We start from the raw sequence: 15,266 nt of genomic DNA, 5'->3' as shown, positions 1-15,266 counted from the left end.
CCAGGACAAAAGACATAGATTTGCCAGCATCTCCTGTTAGAAGATAGGGTGATTCCCACCCAAACTCGAAGTTACACAGCTTTGATGCAAAGCCAGCGTCCACCTGGGCCACTAGGCATCACCCTGTGGGACCGAGAAGCTGGGGGAACTGATGCACACATGAAACCTAGGCTGCGGCTGTGCTGTGAGTGCTGAAGTGCCGGCTTCTGACCCAGCGGCAGGTAAACCTGTCAGCTTACAAACAGTGTAAAAACCTCAGAGCTTCTACTTCTTGACAAAGACTGCTCCAAATGGGAAAGGCCAAAACTGGCTCCTGAGAATCTAAGAATCTTGAGACTCTGAAAAGGCTTAAATTTAATCATGATACTAATAAAGGGGTAATTATATGAATAAATGTATTTCTGCTTTTTAACAAGAAAAGGCTGTGTATTTTTTAATATAGCACTTCTTCTTTTCCCCCAGTTAGCTATTACTAAATTGACAGTTTGTCTTACAAAAGAGAAGATACATTATTTGTAGCCCCTGCTTTCCAAAATGGATTTCTGCCCAGGACGCCAGAAAGCACAGAATCAAATCTAATAGCTAATCTCAGAACCCTTACTAAGTAAGCTTTGGAATGGAGACAAATTTTTCCTCTTTTCAATTTCCTTCTGATTTTCTATCTCATTAACCTTATTATATATATATAGTCTGTTCTCATAAGCTGCACCAAAGGAAAACTTAGTAAGTACGTAAGTCTCAATAATAAAAGAGGAAGCTTTTCACTTCATCAATAGAATGAAGTTGTGTCTTTTTTCTTTTTGGTTATAGGATCCTTGACCGAACGTGTCACGTGGACCTCCCTCAGGAGACACTGCACAGCAAGTTGCACCCAACTCAGATAAGAGTTTTGTAAACAGAGGGAAACTGCTATCAATCTAGTCTTAGCAAACAATTTCCCTGGGAAATGCTCAACAGACAAGCCATGGTGTCCCTGCTGTGACAGGAGCTGCCCCTGCAGCTTTCCCACTCGCTCCCAAACTGGCCTGGGCTCGACTTTACATGGGCAAAGAAGGAGAAATGACACTTACTTCACCGTTGCTTGCGCATGCCCTGGGATTACAGGACAAGACAGGAAGTACTTTGGCCCAAGAAGCGCTTCCGGTGTGCCCAAGCGGGCCAGGCACGCGTTGAGCTGGCGCCAGACAGCCAGGGCCCAGTCGACCGTCTTGCACACGGGATCGCAGGGAGAGGGCACCTGCCCTCGGAACTAGAGACACAGGGAGGAGAAAGGCAGGGGCTCAGTTTAGAACAGGGATGCTTTTCCTTTTGTTTCTATCACTCCAAAATGAAAAAGATAAAAACATTTACAACTGTAAAACAAAAATGTAGCCGATTTTGATTTTACCCCCACCTGGGGTGGCTGAAGGAGGGATAGGTAACAGCACGCTTTATTACGTGTGTGAGCGTGAGCGTGAGCTGCAGAGACCTCTGTAGCCTGTCACATGAAATGCAAGGACGCAGACACAACAGTGCAGTAAGACACCTCGGATGAATTCTTACACATCAATTCTGGAAGAAACCAGTTTTCACACGTACAGAGAGTACCTCACAAGGTCTTGCAAACAGTAGGTGTTCAAGAAAGGATTCTGAATAAATGAATAAAGATGATATGAAATAGTTCAATAATTTGGGTAAGTGATAAGATGGTACATCTGAATCTGTGGCATGTTCACCTTGTATTTTAATTTCCCTAGAATGCAAGTCAGCTAAAATGCTAACTTTATTAAAATGTACAGAGTTCTGCTGGCATAAGGAAATTCATTTGTTTTCAAATTTTAAAATGTGTATATTTTAAGTAATACTGTATAGTACACATAGTTTAATGGGAGCAATTCTCTTTAGAATTATAGTCTATAAAATAGAATCCTTTTTTGGTAGCACAGAAGGTTCATAAAAGGATGAAGATTTATTTACTATGAGGAGAAATCTCAATAATTTAGAATTATTTCACAGTTAACTGTATTTTGTAAGAAAGCGGATTCCTGTAAACCTTTACCAAATAATAATGATATTAAGACTGAGGATAATATATGAATATTTGCATGTCCTACATGAAGGGGTAGAATTTGGTATAGAAAAAAAATTAAAGAGGGGCTCAGTGACTAGCAGCTCCACTAAAGTGACATCACTGTGCTACATGAGGCTTAGGGATCTGTTAGAATTTCCCTTTTCTTCAAAAAAAGGAACAATCATATTTCTCCCACTTTCTCCAATATTCTTCTAGCAAGAATAATGAGATCATCTGCTACAGTTAGTAAGTTGAATATTATTAACTTCCTACTAAAGAGCACAATTATTATTTTTTAAATACTAGAAGCCTGATACTGTCCTAAAAGGTAAGTTTACCTGTATCCCTGTGAGGAACTGGAAGAAGAAATTGTGATACAAGTGCCAGTGTGCTTCTGAGAGCCCCAAAGATTTGGTTCTATCCTGCAGTTACAAGATTTCTAAAGTTTTGCAGGAGGCATTCATTCCCATTGTGCACTCACCCCAGGAGCCCATTTTATTAATCTACCTGAGTGATTCCTGGTAAGTCAAAGCCATTACCCTTACCCCTCCCTTCTATTCTTCACAGCACACCCCAAGTGCCTGTTCTCAAACACAACGGAGGAAAAGTGTGTAGCTTGAAGCTTGGAATTTTCCTTTCAAAATAAGTACAATCAATCCTTCTCAAAGTATGTTCACCAGTGAGCTGGAGAAGGGGAAAAGGAGGGACATTTTATCTGAAACAGTGCTGTATCTACAGAACCAAACTGGTAAACTGGTACCTTTCAGAGAAGCACGGCCCCTGCGTAAGGAAGACATGCAAAGTTGTGATGCATTCTGTTTTTCTCTTAGGTAAACTAGGGCCTTTGATGTGTCATGTAGGTTCCTCCTTGGTAAGAAAATGTACCATTCTGGTGATAACAGGGGAAGCTATGCATGTTTGGGGAGCAAGGGGTATATCAGAAATCTCTGTACCTTCCTTTCAATTTTATTGTAAACCTAAAACTGCTCTTAAAAAGTAAAGTCTTTAAGAAAAACTGGCAATTTTGCAATTATTTTGCGATATTTTTGGCAATAAGATTTAAATATTTAAAGTGATGAAGTTAACGGAAGTCTCTGTAATTAGGAAAGCTGCAGACCTGTGACCTCACCTTCCCTCCTACTGGTTGAGGTCGTACGTTATACGTGCTTTGGTCAAAAGCATGTATTTATGACCAGGCAACTGACTTTAGCAGAGCTTGGGGCAGAAGACTTCTGATTAAATTAGAAATTTCAGAAACTAATTCAAATCCCTAGTGGCAGGCAGGCACTGTTCACAAAATCACTGAAGGGGTTCCCACCCCACTCTTCTCCCTCAGCCTGCCTCCCCTGCCCCACCCGACAGGTGCACGTACAGTCACATGCTCTCACACAACAGACATAGTTTTGTTCAGGAATTTGGTGGAGCACTTTGCTCTCGGGAAGGTCACTGTAGCCATGGTATGGGGTGGAGGGGTGGGCATGAAAGTATTCTAGTTAATGAGCCATTAAGGGCAAGCCTTAGGTTTCTGGGAGTTTCAGAAGAAGCTGCTTTCCTCCCCAATAAGGAGGAGATGGAGGATGCTGTAGCTCCCTCTCTGCACAGCATCCTGCTTCCTGCTGGGGGGCCCGAGGGCGGGGGGGCACATATGTGTGAGGGTCTGGTACCCGAAGCCCTGCAGACATCCTGCAGTCCTGAACGGTGGTCAAGAGACTCACCCAGATCTGAGCGCCTGCCATCATGGAGGTGTGAATGGACGGCAGCAACACCTTCCGGAAGACGTCTGGTTATGTCAGGGGAGAAGCCTCTCTTTGTGAAGCAGCTAGCAGTGGGGTGTTGGGATACAGCTTAAAATACTGTGCTGACACAATGAAGATCCTGCCCTCCAAGTGTGGCCCACTGTGCAGGATTACACGATAAAACCCTGCTAAATTGAGCTCTTTTACTTCAGAGCTATCCTGACACTGGGCTACTGGCCTCATTTAAGAATATTAAATTAAATAGTAATGTACTAACTTTGGTCGGCACTAATTAATTTTGTTATTTAGTAGAATATAGAATATTTTGTTATTCTGAAAAAATCACTAACAGTGATGATTACTCTTGAAAATGTGTCAACAGAGAGTTCTAATTTTTTCATGTGACTTCTTAACATTTACAACAGCACAGTGTAACAGTCAAATATTGAGACTAGCTCGAGGGGGTAGACAGTGAAGGCTCCAAGCAAGCAGTAGCTCTTCCTTCAGAAGAGTGATTAATTTTCTAATCTAGTTTCCCACAGCATTTAAAACTCGGAGAGACTCCTTGAGAACAATGAATATTTGCCTTTTTTTTTTAGGACTTAATATAGTCCAGAAGCTACTGTGGATTTTGTGCATGTTAGCTTATTTAACCCTTGACTGCTGCGGACCACACCTAAGCAGCAGAGCCCAGGCCCAGGCTGCCTGACACTCAAGGCCCCTCTCCTGGCAGCAGCCTATGCCCGTGGGCTGTTACCTTGTTCACAACTTTCCTTCTCAGGAACCTCTGCAGCAGCCCGTGCATGGGCTCCCCGTCCCACCGCAGCTGAACCCAGCGGAAATGCTGCTGCACCAGCAAGTCGGAGCCCTGGAGGCAGGCCTTGGCGATGGTTCCCATCAGAAAGCAGTTCTCGTGAAAGTAGTAACATTCGGACGTTCCGTTTCCTAAAACAAACCAAGAGCAACGCTCCAACCTTGGCAAGCCATATCAGGGGCCAAATCCAAATGCACGTACATGAAGGAGAGAAGACCAGGAAGCCTAACGTGCACTCCGGGGAACAGAAAGATTGGAAGGATCCCGAAGAAGCTTGCTTCTCAGCGAGCCCTCTCTGCTATCTTTACCTTTCTGGAAAGTACAGGGGCTCTCAGTACTGCGATTTTCCAGAGGTCCCAAAAAGTCCCCCAGCAACTCGGACAATGAAGATTTTTCCAAATTCTCTAAGATGATGATGATTTTCTTGTTAGCAGGGGATTGTTTCACTGGGATCAGACATGCTGCGGTCAAAAAAGAAATTCGATGATTAAAGGTTTTGCAAAAACCTATATAAACTGGCAAAAAGTTAAGTGTGTAAAGATATGACACAATGGGAATGCTCTTAAATTGCTGCGGGAGTATAAGGATTCTGGAAAACAGTTTGGCATTACTGAAAACAGGTGAAGACAGACACAGACACACACAGACACAGACACACACACAAATGGTCCAACACCAGTTCCTTAACAAATCCCAAATGGAATCAACCCAAATGTCCACCAACAACAGGAGTGTATTCATATAACAGATATGAAAGGGAACAAATCACAACTACAAGTAACCACGTGGAGGACTGTTACAAATGATATAATGAGAAACAACCACTCAGCCATAAAAAAGAATAAAATAATGCCATTTGCAGCAACACGGATGGACCTGGAGATCGTCATTCTAAGTGAAGTAAGCCAGAAAGAGAAAGAAAAATATCATATGAAATCACTCATGTGGAATCTTAAAAAAAAAAAAAGACGAATGAACTTATTTACAAAACAGAAACAGACTCACAGACACAGAAAACAAACTTACGGCTACTGGCAGAGGGGAAGAAGGGATAAACTGGGAGTCCTAGATTTGCAGATTCTAACTAATACATATAAAATAGATAACAAGTTTATACTGTAGAGCACAGGGAACTATATTCAATATCTTGTAGTAACTTATGATGAAAAAGAATATGAAAATGAATATATGTATGTTCATGTGTGACTGAAGCACTGTACGCCAGAAACTGACACGATGCAAGCTGGACTATACTTCAGGTTAAAAAAATACATATATAAAGAAATCACACAAGGATACATACAATATAATTTGAACATTTAAAATTCAAACAAGGGCAACACTAAACATATAATTCAGGGATTCATAGATAGTAGTAATACTTTTCTAAAAAGCAAAGAAAATGGTTACTACAAAAAGAGACTAGTGGACACCTCTAGAAGGAAGGGTTTGTGACGGGGTGGGGCACATGGCTACACTCTGGAAGCTGGGGATGTTCTATTTCGTGACCTGATCGGTGGTTAAATCGTTATTTTAAATTATTCACTGATCTGTAAATATAGGTAGTATGTATTTTATAGATGGATATTTCACAATACAGAAAGCCAAAATCCTTAAGTGACCTTTAAATGACACATATATAAAGTATTCATAAAATTATGGAGATAGGACCTCAGAGACAAGCAGAACTCTCCTTTCATTTCACAGATCTCTGAAAGGTTATAGTGATCTAAGGTTTCAGAAACAGTGGTTAAGGAAGGACTACAGTCTGGGACTTCTGATTCTTATTTTAGGGGTCTTCACACTAAAGACACGGGGGCTGAACTACGTATCAACCCCAAATGAAAGATGGAAAGTAAATGGAAGATTATTATTATATGTAGAAGACAAATAAGTCAGTGGACAAAATGTAACTGAAACAGTGTCTGGCACCTGCTAAGCACTCAAATGTCATTAAAATTGTAGTTAAAATATATGTAATTCTTCCTATATACCAATGAATAAAAAGATTAAAATCACTTTTTAATGTTTTAGAAGATTCTAAGATGCCCTAGTGATAGCTAAATTAACCTTGAAAAAAGATCAATTTAAGATACTTGAGAGTAATTCTGTCAAGGCTTCCACTTTTCACAAACACTTCTGATAGTGTATCATACTCCCTTTCCGCCTCCTTGTTGCTATAGACACAAATGCATTTTCACTTTCAAAAGAGCTCCTTGAGCACTGTAAATGAATCTCTTCTGAAGCTTTAAAAACTAGAAGAGTAGAAACAATAACCACCACGTCTCAATTTAGCTGTACCTGGGGCGGAGGGAGGGCTGGGTCCTCTTCAACACAGCGATCGAGTCAATAGTGCTAAAATCCTACGCTTCTCAGGTTCAAATGTTATTCCAGAGATATGGAAGTCTGAGAAACCTATAGATACTTTAAAAACAACAATGATAAGCTAACTTTTTACACCCAGTGATACAAAAAAAATAGGCCAGGCTGAATGGTCAATGTGTCTGCTTCTCTGTAACTAAGGCCTGCAGGTCTCCAGCTTTTCCCTGCCGTGTGCTCAGTGTCTGATAGCTCCAGTGGCCCTGCAGCTGCTGAGACCAGAGACAACGTGTCTGCAGGAACAAGGAACTGCATCTCAACAGACATCCTTGCTGGATGTACCATGCTAAGCTCCATGGCACGCTGGAGGTGACCAGTTCTAACCGGGGGTGTGTGGCATTTTAAACTGGACCTATTAAAAGAAAGGGCATCTTGACAGACAGGTCAGAAGAGGGTTTTCTAGGTTTAAGAAATGGCACAGGCAGAAGAACGGAGGCTGGGCAGGGCTCAGGCCTAGAGGGGACAGGGGCCTCAAACCAAGGTCAGAATAGTTGCAAGAGGGGCATGTGGGTGAGCTCAAGGCCGATACAGGCCTCAGGCAGGGCTGGTTGGGAGCTCGGGGCACAGAAATGGCATCAGTGGAACAGAATCCAGGAGGCCCATCTGTCGGCAGGCAGGCGGCAGGCTACACGTTAAGATCACCGACGATCCATCCCCAGGGGCTCTGATTTAACTGGTCCGTGCTGGGCCCAGGGTGTTGGCATTTTATGAGCTGCCAGGGTGAGACTTGCTGATATGAAGTCTCAGAATCCAGAATGTCAAGTCGGGAGGGAGAAACTACCAGCTCTGGGAAGGGGTGAAAGTCTTTAAGGAGGGGGATAAACATGATGTAAATCCTGCTTTGAGATCTCACGTTGGTGTTTAGAACTGACAGGAGAGGAAAGAAAACCAGGAAAACACACCTCCGGGCTCTTACTGCTGAGGTGAGGACACAAGGGGGCGGGAGCCGCATCCAGGGCCAAGGCACAGAGCAAAAAGGTGTTCTGAGATGGAGTCGGTAACGCTCAATGGTTGACTGTCCCAACAGAGCGGCAGAGAAGAGGTCATGCCGGTGATGGAGGCAGAGGGCACACGAGGAAGAGCACACATGAGGCAGGGGAGACGGGGATGGGCTGTTTCAGGCCTGAGTGTTTGCTGAGTCAGGCATCTCTCCTGAGCGTCCAGCAGGGGCTGGAACAGATGGATGGGAGCAGCAAGGGAGGATTTAGGCTGGAAATAAACTGAATTTATAGGAATATAGGAGACACAAACTCATCCTCCTGGGTCCACAAACAAGGACTGTTATTTCTTGTTAATCCCACACTGAATGGACAGCTTGTGCCCATGACAAAAGGAGGGTAGGGTGCTGTTCATGACTTGGGTTGTTTCCATCTCATCGTTGTTCACTTTGATCTTCCCTGAGAGACTGATCAAAGGCCAAACAGACTGGGTTTCTTTGATGAAAAGCTTGGTCTTCAACACTGCTGGCCTCGTATTTTTCAGTAACATCTATTCCTCTATAGGACCACTTAAATTCAACATCCTGAAGCAAGTTTGTCTGAAGGTAGATTTCATTTTAGTTCAGAAATAGCATGTGTCTAGTTCAGGTTAACATAGTTTTAGTTCTAATGTATTAACCAACCACAGAAGCAGAAACTTATTACACCTGCGGGCTTGAAGGATTTATCAGCCCCTGATCAGGGTTCGTGTAGGTGTAAGACGGCCACCCACTCCTCGCCACAGCTGGAGATTCCTTTTGGCCAGTTGCTGGAAAGCTGTTCAGATTCCCTTTGCCCTGTGATAATTCAAAGCCCTATTTATTAAACAGATCTACTCTTTTTGTCCTTCTTTCTTCCAACTTTATAGGCTATGTCCGTCCTGCTCCTCTCCACAGGCTGGTCATCTTAGTCAGACGCCCACTTGGGTAGGCTCAGGGTTATCGCCCAGTGTTGCACACCACTGTATTAACAGTTCTGGATTTTTGAATGATGGCCATTCTGACTGGTGTGAGGTGATACCTCATTGTAGTTTTGATTTGCATTTCTCTGATAATTAGTGATATGGAGCATTTTTTCATGTGCCTATTGATCATTTGTATGTCTTCCTTAAGAGAATTGCTTGTTTAGGTCTTTTGCTCATTTTTGGATTGGGTTGTTTGGTTGTTTCTTAATTAAGTTGTATGAGCTGCTTATATATTCTGGAGATCAAGCCTTTGTTGGTTTCATTTGCAAAAATGTTCTCCCATTCTGTAGGTTGCCTTTTTATTTTACTTATGGTTTCCTTTGCTGTGCAGAAGCTTGTAAGTTTCATTAGGTCCCATTGGTTTATTCTTGCTTTTATTTCTATTGCTTGAGGAGACTGTTCTAGAACATTTTTGAGATGTATGTCAGATAATGTTTTCCCTGTATTTTCTTCTAGGAGGTTTACTGTATCTTGTCTTATGGATAGCCGTTCTAGAGCAAGACTCATGGGTTTAAAAATAATTAACATACCATGTTTACAGTTACATCCAAACTCCTTTACATCTAATGTGACCCCCCAGTCTAAAATCTCCCCTTTGGGATGGACGGCAGCACATCTTTTACACTGTTCGCTTAAAACAAAGCTCTGCAGGGATGATGCTTTGAGTCCCGATGAGAAGCAAGGGACAAGCCTTCAAGAGCCTTCATGAATGCAGGGTCTAAGGAGAAAAACTCATTTATGTAGACTTCAATTTACACAGCCTCCTCCTATTATTACAGTCATTCCATCCTTATTACTTTTGAAGTAGAAATTTCTCTCAGGAATTCTAAGTATTATTTTGAAATAGCAGTTTAGTGCTTTTTTTTTTGTTTTTACTACTACAGTCACATGCAATTTTAAAAAGTGTCTGTCTTGCTAACCCAATTCAATACTTTACACTGAGGTGAAATTTGACCCACTTCTAATACACGTTCACATCCTCCTTAGCAAATAACGGAGCCATGTGGCATGACTATCTCCCACACAAGTCAATGTGAGAAGGAAGATCTTACTTTAAAATAAACACAAGATAACCCTTGCTAGCCTACATGCTATATCACCCTTGTTGACGTGTTCTGTTCCACATTATTTTCTTCATTGGCACCATTTTAATCTCCACATAAGTTTTATATTCTTAAAGCTAGTTTTTTTTTTTAAATCTGCTACTCTTCCTTCTTGTATTTTTTCATTCGTACATTTTTAAAATTCCTTCTCTGTGTCTCTTTTTACTGGCTTTTTTCTGCAGAGCTGTAGACAGGAACATATACAGTAATGCATGTATGATGCCCATTGGAAGATAAAAGTTCAGCTGTCTAACCCCAGCCCAATTCAAGTAGCTTAAATCTCTTTCTTTAGAGAAAATAAGGTTAAAAACCAGGAGTAAGTTTAGAATACCTCACGAATCAGTGTATCCCTCACTTGGAAGTCATGCAATTTGATCAATTTAATTTCTTGGCAAAAATGCAAGAGAATAGCTGAAAGATAATTCCTATCCCCAATATTCTAATAGTTTATGTAGAATAGCCGAGGAGACCCATTTTCTCTCATCCAGATCTCTGTTTGCTCTATTCTCTGTCCTTTTCCATCACCCTTTGACCAAAAGAACATTCCCTGCTAGGTGCTTTCTGCACAACAAAAGAAGAGGCACCACACCGTCCAGAGACCCTTCCCACTGGCTCACATGAGATTCTCTCGCACTGCTCAGAAGCCTCTGGTGCCCCCATCTGCTCAAAGCGTACGTTCTCCATGACCTCCTCATAGCTCACCAGTCAACAGCAGCTGGCCTTACAGAGAAAATGATGGTGACAGTGGATGGAGTTTTACGAGACGAGGATGGACAGCAGCAAGGAAGAGATCTGAAGCCAGACTATAATTTAACACAACATTCAGAGACCTTCAGCGTTTGTTCTCGAGCCATCGCAGTATAATAGCAGAGAACTGTCCTGAGCAGTTTTCTATTCTAGGGTGAGCCCTCTGGAAGCCTGTAGGGGGCCTGTGGAAGGAATGAGACTAGAGGAAATAAGAAGGGCCCCCACTGTACCTTGAGCAAGAAATGATAGGTGGCAGGGGGACAGGAGAGCAGGAGGTGGAGACAAGATGTAGGAAGCAGTGTCAGAAGAACTCAGGGCTGAGCGGACGTGGGCACGCAGGCAGATGAGGACCTATGATACACTCAGGAGGTGAACTAGGGCAAATGCCTTCACGGTCTCGGCAGATGAATCTCGTGTTTGTGTCTTACTTTTGTTATTAAAAAAAGAAAGAGGATATTTGATACTTATAAATTGCTGAGCCAAATACAGAATAAAATCCTTTAATACTTGGAGATGCTACACTAATTCCTACATGAGAAAGGAGTTAGAGTGGAGACTTTTGGCCTCAGTCTATAGTTTCAAAACTTTCTTTTTCAAACTCACTGTTACCTTTATGCCCTATTATCAGCTACTGCCTTCACAACTGCTGCACACTCTAATCTTACTTCTTTCTACCTCCACCGTAAGCAAGTTCTACCTGCTGACAACTGAGTATGACCAACTCCTTTTTCTTTGCCCATGCTATCCCCTCATTCAACAAGCAATTATTGGCAGTCAGCGTACAAGGGGAAACAGAAGAATAAGCTACATTACGAGCCTTCAGGGAGCTCACAACATGTGTGTGGGCCAAAAGCCCAAGTAACACCCTCACTGCCTTGAGCTAGAGGCAGGCGGGGCACGGAGGTAAACACAGCCCACTGCTGTTCATCAGAGGTGGTGGCTGCATCTGCAGGGGTCAGGGAGGTTTCCATCTGAGGCGTCCTTAGAGCCCTTAAACAGGGGCTTCCATGTCCACTGTGATCGGCACTGTACAACACAGTGCTGGCACGGTACCTGCCATGCCGTGGTTAGAGAGTGAGTGTGTGTGTGTGTGCGTGTGTGTGGGAGCGGGGGAGTTCGTGTGTTTATTCTAGATGAAATTTTGGAGTAATTCTAGGTGGAAAATGCAGCAAAAACAAAGAGTGGAGAATGGAAAAGCAAAGGACATGTGAGGAGAAATACTATATTCTGCTGGAACTTAGGTATCTATTTTAAAAAAGGGTCAGATATTCTAAAGAAGATACACAAATGGCCAGCAGGTACATCAACATTAGTAACCATCAGGGAGATGCCAACCAAAACCACAATGAGATATCAACACCTGTCAGGACGGCTATCACCAAAGAGTTAACACGTGCTGGTGAGGATGTGCAAAAGAGGGAATTCTCCTATACTGTCGGTGGGAATGAAAATTGGTACAACCACTATGGAAAGCAGTATGGAGGGTCTTCAAAAACCGAAAACAGAACTACCATATAATCCAGCAATTCTCCTTCTGGGTAAATATCCCAAGGAAATGAAATCTTGCAGAGATCTTGAAGAGGTATCTGCACTCCCATGCTCACCACTTAATCCACAATAGCCAAGACATGGAAACACCTAATTATTCATCAACAGAGGAATGGATAAAGAAAATGTGGCATACATACACAACAGAATATTATTCAGCCATGATAAAGAAATACTGCCATTTGTAACAACACAGATGGATCTTGAGGGCATTATGTTAGGTGAGGTAAGTCAGAGAGACAAATACTACAAGACAGCATGACATCATGTGCATGTGGAATCTAAAAATGCCAGTCTGTTGATACATAGTAGAGTGGTGGTTGTCAGGGGCTGGAGGATGAGGGAAATGGGGAGGTGACAGTCAGAGGGTGCAGATTTTCAGCTAGATGATAATATGTTTTGGAGAGCTAATGTAAACATGGAGGCTATAGTTAACAATGCTATATTATATACTTGCAAGTTGCTAAGAGAGTAAATATTAAATGTTCTCATTGCGAGAAAGAGATGGTAATTATGTGAAGTAATGGAGATGTTAGCTAATGCTCCAGTGGTAATCATTCTGCAATATGTATGTGTATCTAATCAATGCTTTGTATATCTTGAACTTACACTATTTCTCAAAAAATAAATAAATTAAAAAGGGACAGATAAGCAAATCAGATGGATCAATGTCCTTGAATGGAAAGCCTTGAATAGCATCAGTGAGTGATGGAAGAATGTGGGAGGCAGGAGTCACAGAGAACTTTCAATCAGGGGTCTGGTGGTCTGTGAAGGATGTTCAGGGAGAAGATGCAGGCAGAGCAAACACTGCCAGGAGAGCAGACAAGATCTAGGGAAAGGGGGCACACAGTAGGATGGTATCATGAGGTTGGATGAAAAAGGTACACTGAGCCCCACTTGGCAGGACATGACCAGGGACTGGCTGTGTGGATGGAGTGAGGGGTCCATGAATGAGAGAACCTGGGGGTTCTAGACGGTCTTCATACTGCTTTAAAAATGGAGATAGTTAAAAATATGGAAAGAACAAACTCCCAGATTTTCACAGAAAAACCTGCATTTCTGGCTTCTTCCTCCAAGTCACAAGACCTCAGGACCCTAGGTCTACACTTCTGCCACCAACAAGCTGCTCAAGCTGAGAGCTGCTGCCCTGGGGACACCAAGACGTGCCTCCCCTCCCCCAGCCCCAACCAGCCGGCTTCACCCCTTAATGCAGCTTTTTGGCACTTGTGGGCATTTAGGTTTTTCAAGTCTCAGTGCGACCTGAATTCCAAGTGTGGGGGCCAAGAGACTTGTGCTGCTTGCCAAATTGTGCAATTAGGAAGAAGAGGTTTTTTTTTTTTTAACAAGATGCTCCCAAAAGTTAAGAAACGCTGAGTTGGTCACCTTTGCATTCTTCTTGACCTAATTCACTGCTCTCAGATTTTTTTAGCTCTCTAAGTTTAGAGCAGAATCTAGTCTAATTGCTTATTCACAATGATAGGGTGAGAACAGAATATTTTAGCTTCTTACTTTGAGATGAAACAAGACTAAATCTTGAAAAAACATAGGGGCTTTTGTTATAAAACTAAGCAGAAATAAACATTTGGTACAGGTGAGTTTCTAAGGAGCAGCAGCTGGCAGTGATTCAGGAGCCAGACCGCTTGGTCTGAGCCCTCCCTGCTATGCTGTGTCCTCGCCATGGGATCTGTGGGTAGGGCACTTAACCTCTGGCTCAAGTGTTTATAAATCAGGGTGTTTAGAATAAAGCTTACCAGAGTCAAAGCTGAATAAGTGTTGGCTATTATTAGCATCATGGTCAGAGAAAAACAGCTCTCTGTAGCTAACTTTCACTAGTTTCTGGTCAAAGACTGACCTGAGTACCAGAGCAGCATTCAGATTCTGGTGGGATTTTCTTGTCCCCAAAATGTGTGCCTCTAGGTTTGTGGACTCCTCCGTCCCTCTCTAAACCTGCCTCAATTTTACTTCTTGATTTAGGAACTCCTGGTAATCTCTTTCGTCCTCAACCTGGTCAACATCTACCCCAGCCACAAGGTATATTCCTTGATCATAGCTCCAAAGATGAGAATCACCCCTCTCCCTAAAAAAGAGACCTGAATTTGCATTTCAAACCCCCCTTCACCCAGCTCACAAACTGCCTCCCTCCTTCCCTCCCCTCCGTCCCCAGCGTCGCTGTGGCTTTGAGGTCTTGGAGACTGGAGGCTGGTCCATTTCAGTTTTGTTTCACAGCCACTAGTCACACTATGCTACGCAGGGTTACACTAACCCCACTTGTGGGAAGGTTGGGGTGTGAATCTCTAGAGCCTAAGGATAGAAAATTCATGAAAATGTTCTATTAATAAACATGTTTAATCGTGGTTCTGCCACTGTATAGTTGTGGCAAGTTACTGAACCTCTCTGTGCCTGTTTCCTCACCTTTGAAATGGAGAAAATAATACTGACTTGCACAGCGCTGCTGTGGAGATTAAATGAGCTAATTAATACATGTAATGTGTTTAACAAAGTACCAGTCAACAGCACATTAAGAGTGAGGTAGAGAAAGCAGTTCAACCCAGGTGCAGCAATAAGGGGTTCTTTGGTTGCAGAGAATTTATGAATAAGAATAAAATTTACCCAAAATTGATCTGCTTATTATCACTGTGCAATTCTAAACCGCATCAAAGACACAATACACTTAGTTCCACCAGGTGGACTGCTCCTACCACCACCTCCTTTAGCATCTTCTGGTGCCAGTTACATAGTATGCTCAGAACAGGTAATAATTTATAAGCAAAAGATGAAGAAAAAGAAAAAGTACAGGATATGCAATAAATGCAATGATATGTACATGAAAATATTTTTTTGCAAGTGTTCACCTGGGTTCCAGTTTTCATCCTTCAGCTGCTAAATAAGTTAAAAGTCCACTTAAATTCATCCCCAAGCAACAACATTTATTTCCTTGTAATGGCATC

The 15,266-nt window shown here is 42.5% G+C and overlaps 1 protein-coding gene and 1 pseudogene across 2 annotated transcripts in view; one reads left to right on the top strand and one right to left on the bottom strand.

Moving 5' to 3' along the window:
- The window catches only part of CTTNBP2 (cortactin binding protein 2), a 142,694-nt gene that overhangs the window by 12,135 nt on the left and 115,293 nt on the right, over positions 1-15,266 (bottom strand). For both annotated transcript variants that reach the window (XM_072964604.1, XM_072964605.1), the window contains exons 15-17: positions 4,909-5,061; positions 4,544-4,731; positions 1,071-1,249 (exon numbers count right to left, since the gene is read on the bottom strand). In XM_072964604.1, the coding sequence (XP_072820705.1) occupies positions 1,071-1,249; positions 4,544-4,731; positions 4,909-5,061 (520 nt within the window). The remainder of the gene's footprint in view (positions 1-1,070; positions 1,250-4,543; positions 4,732-4,908; positions 5,062-15,266) is intronic.
- Positions 2,778-2,875, top strand: LOC116278835 (U6 spliceosomal RNA; annotated as a pseudogene).

The sequence above is a fragment of the Vicugna pacos genome, chromosome 7, assembly GCF_048564905.1.
Source record: "Vicugna pacos chromosome 7, VicPac4, whole genome shotgun sequence".
NCBI classification, from domain to species: Eukaryota; Metazoa; Chordata; class Mammalia; order Artiodactyla; family Camelidae; genus Vicugna; species Vicugna pacos.
This window is presented reverse-complemented; position numbering and strand designations above follow the sequence as displayed.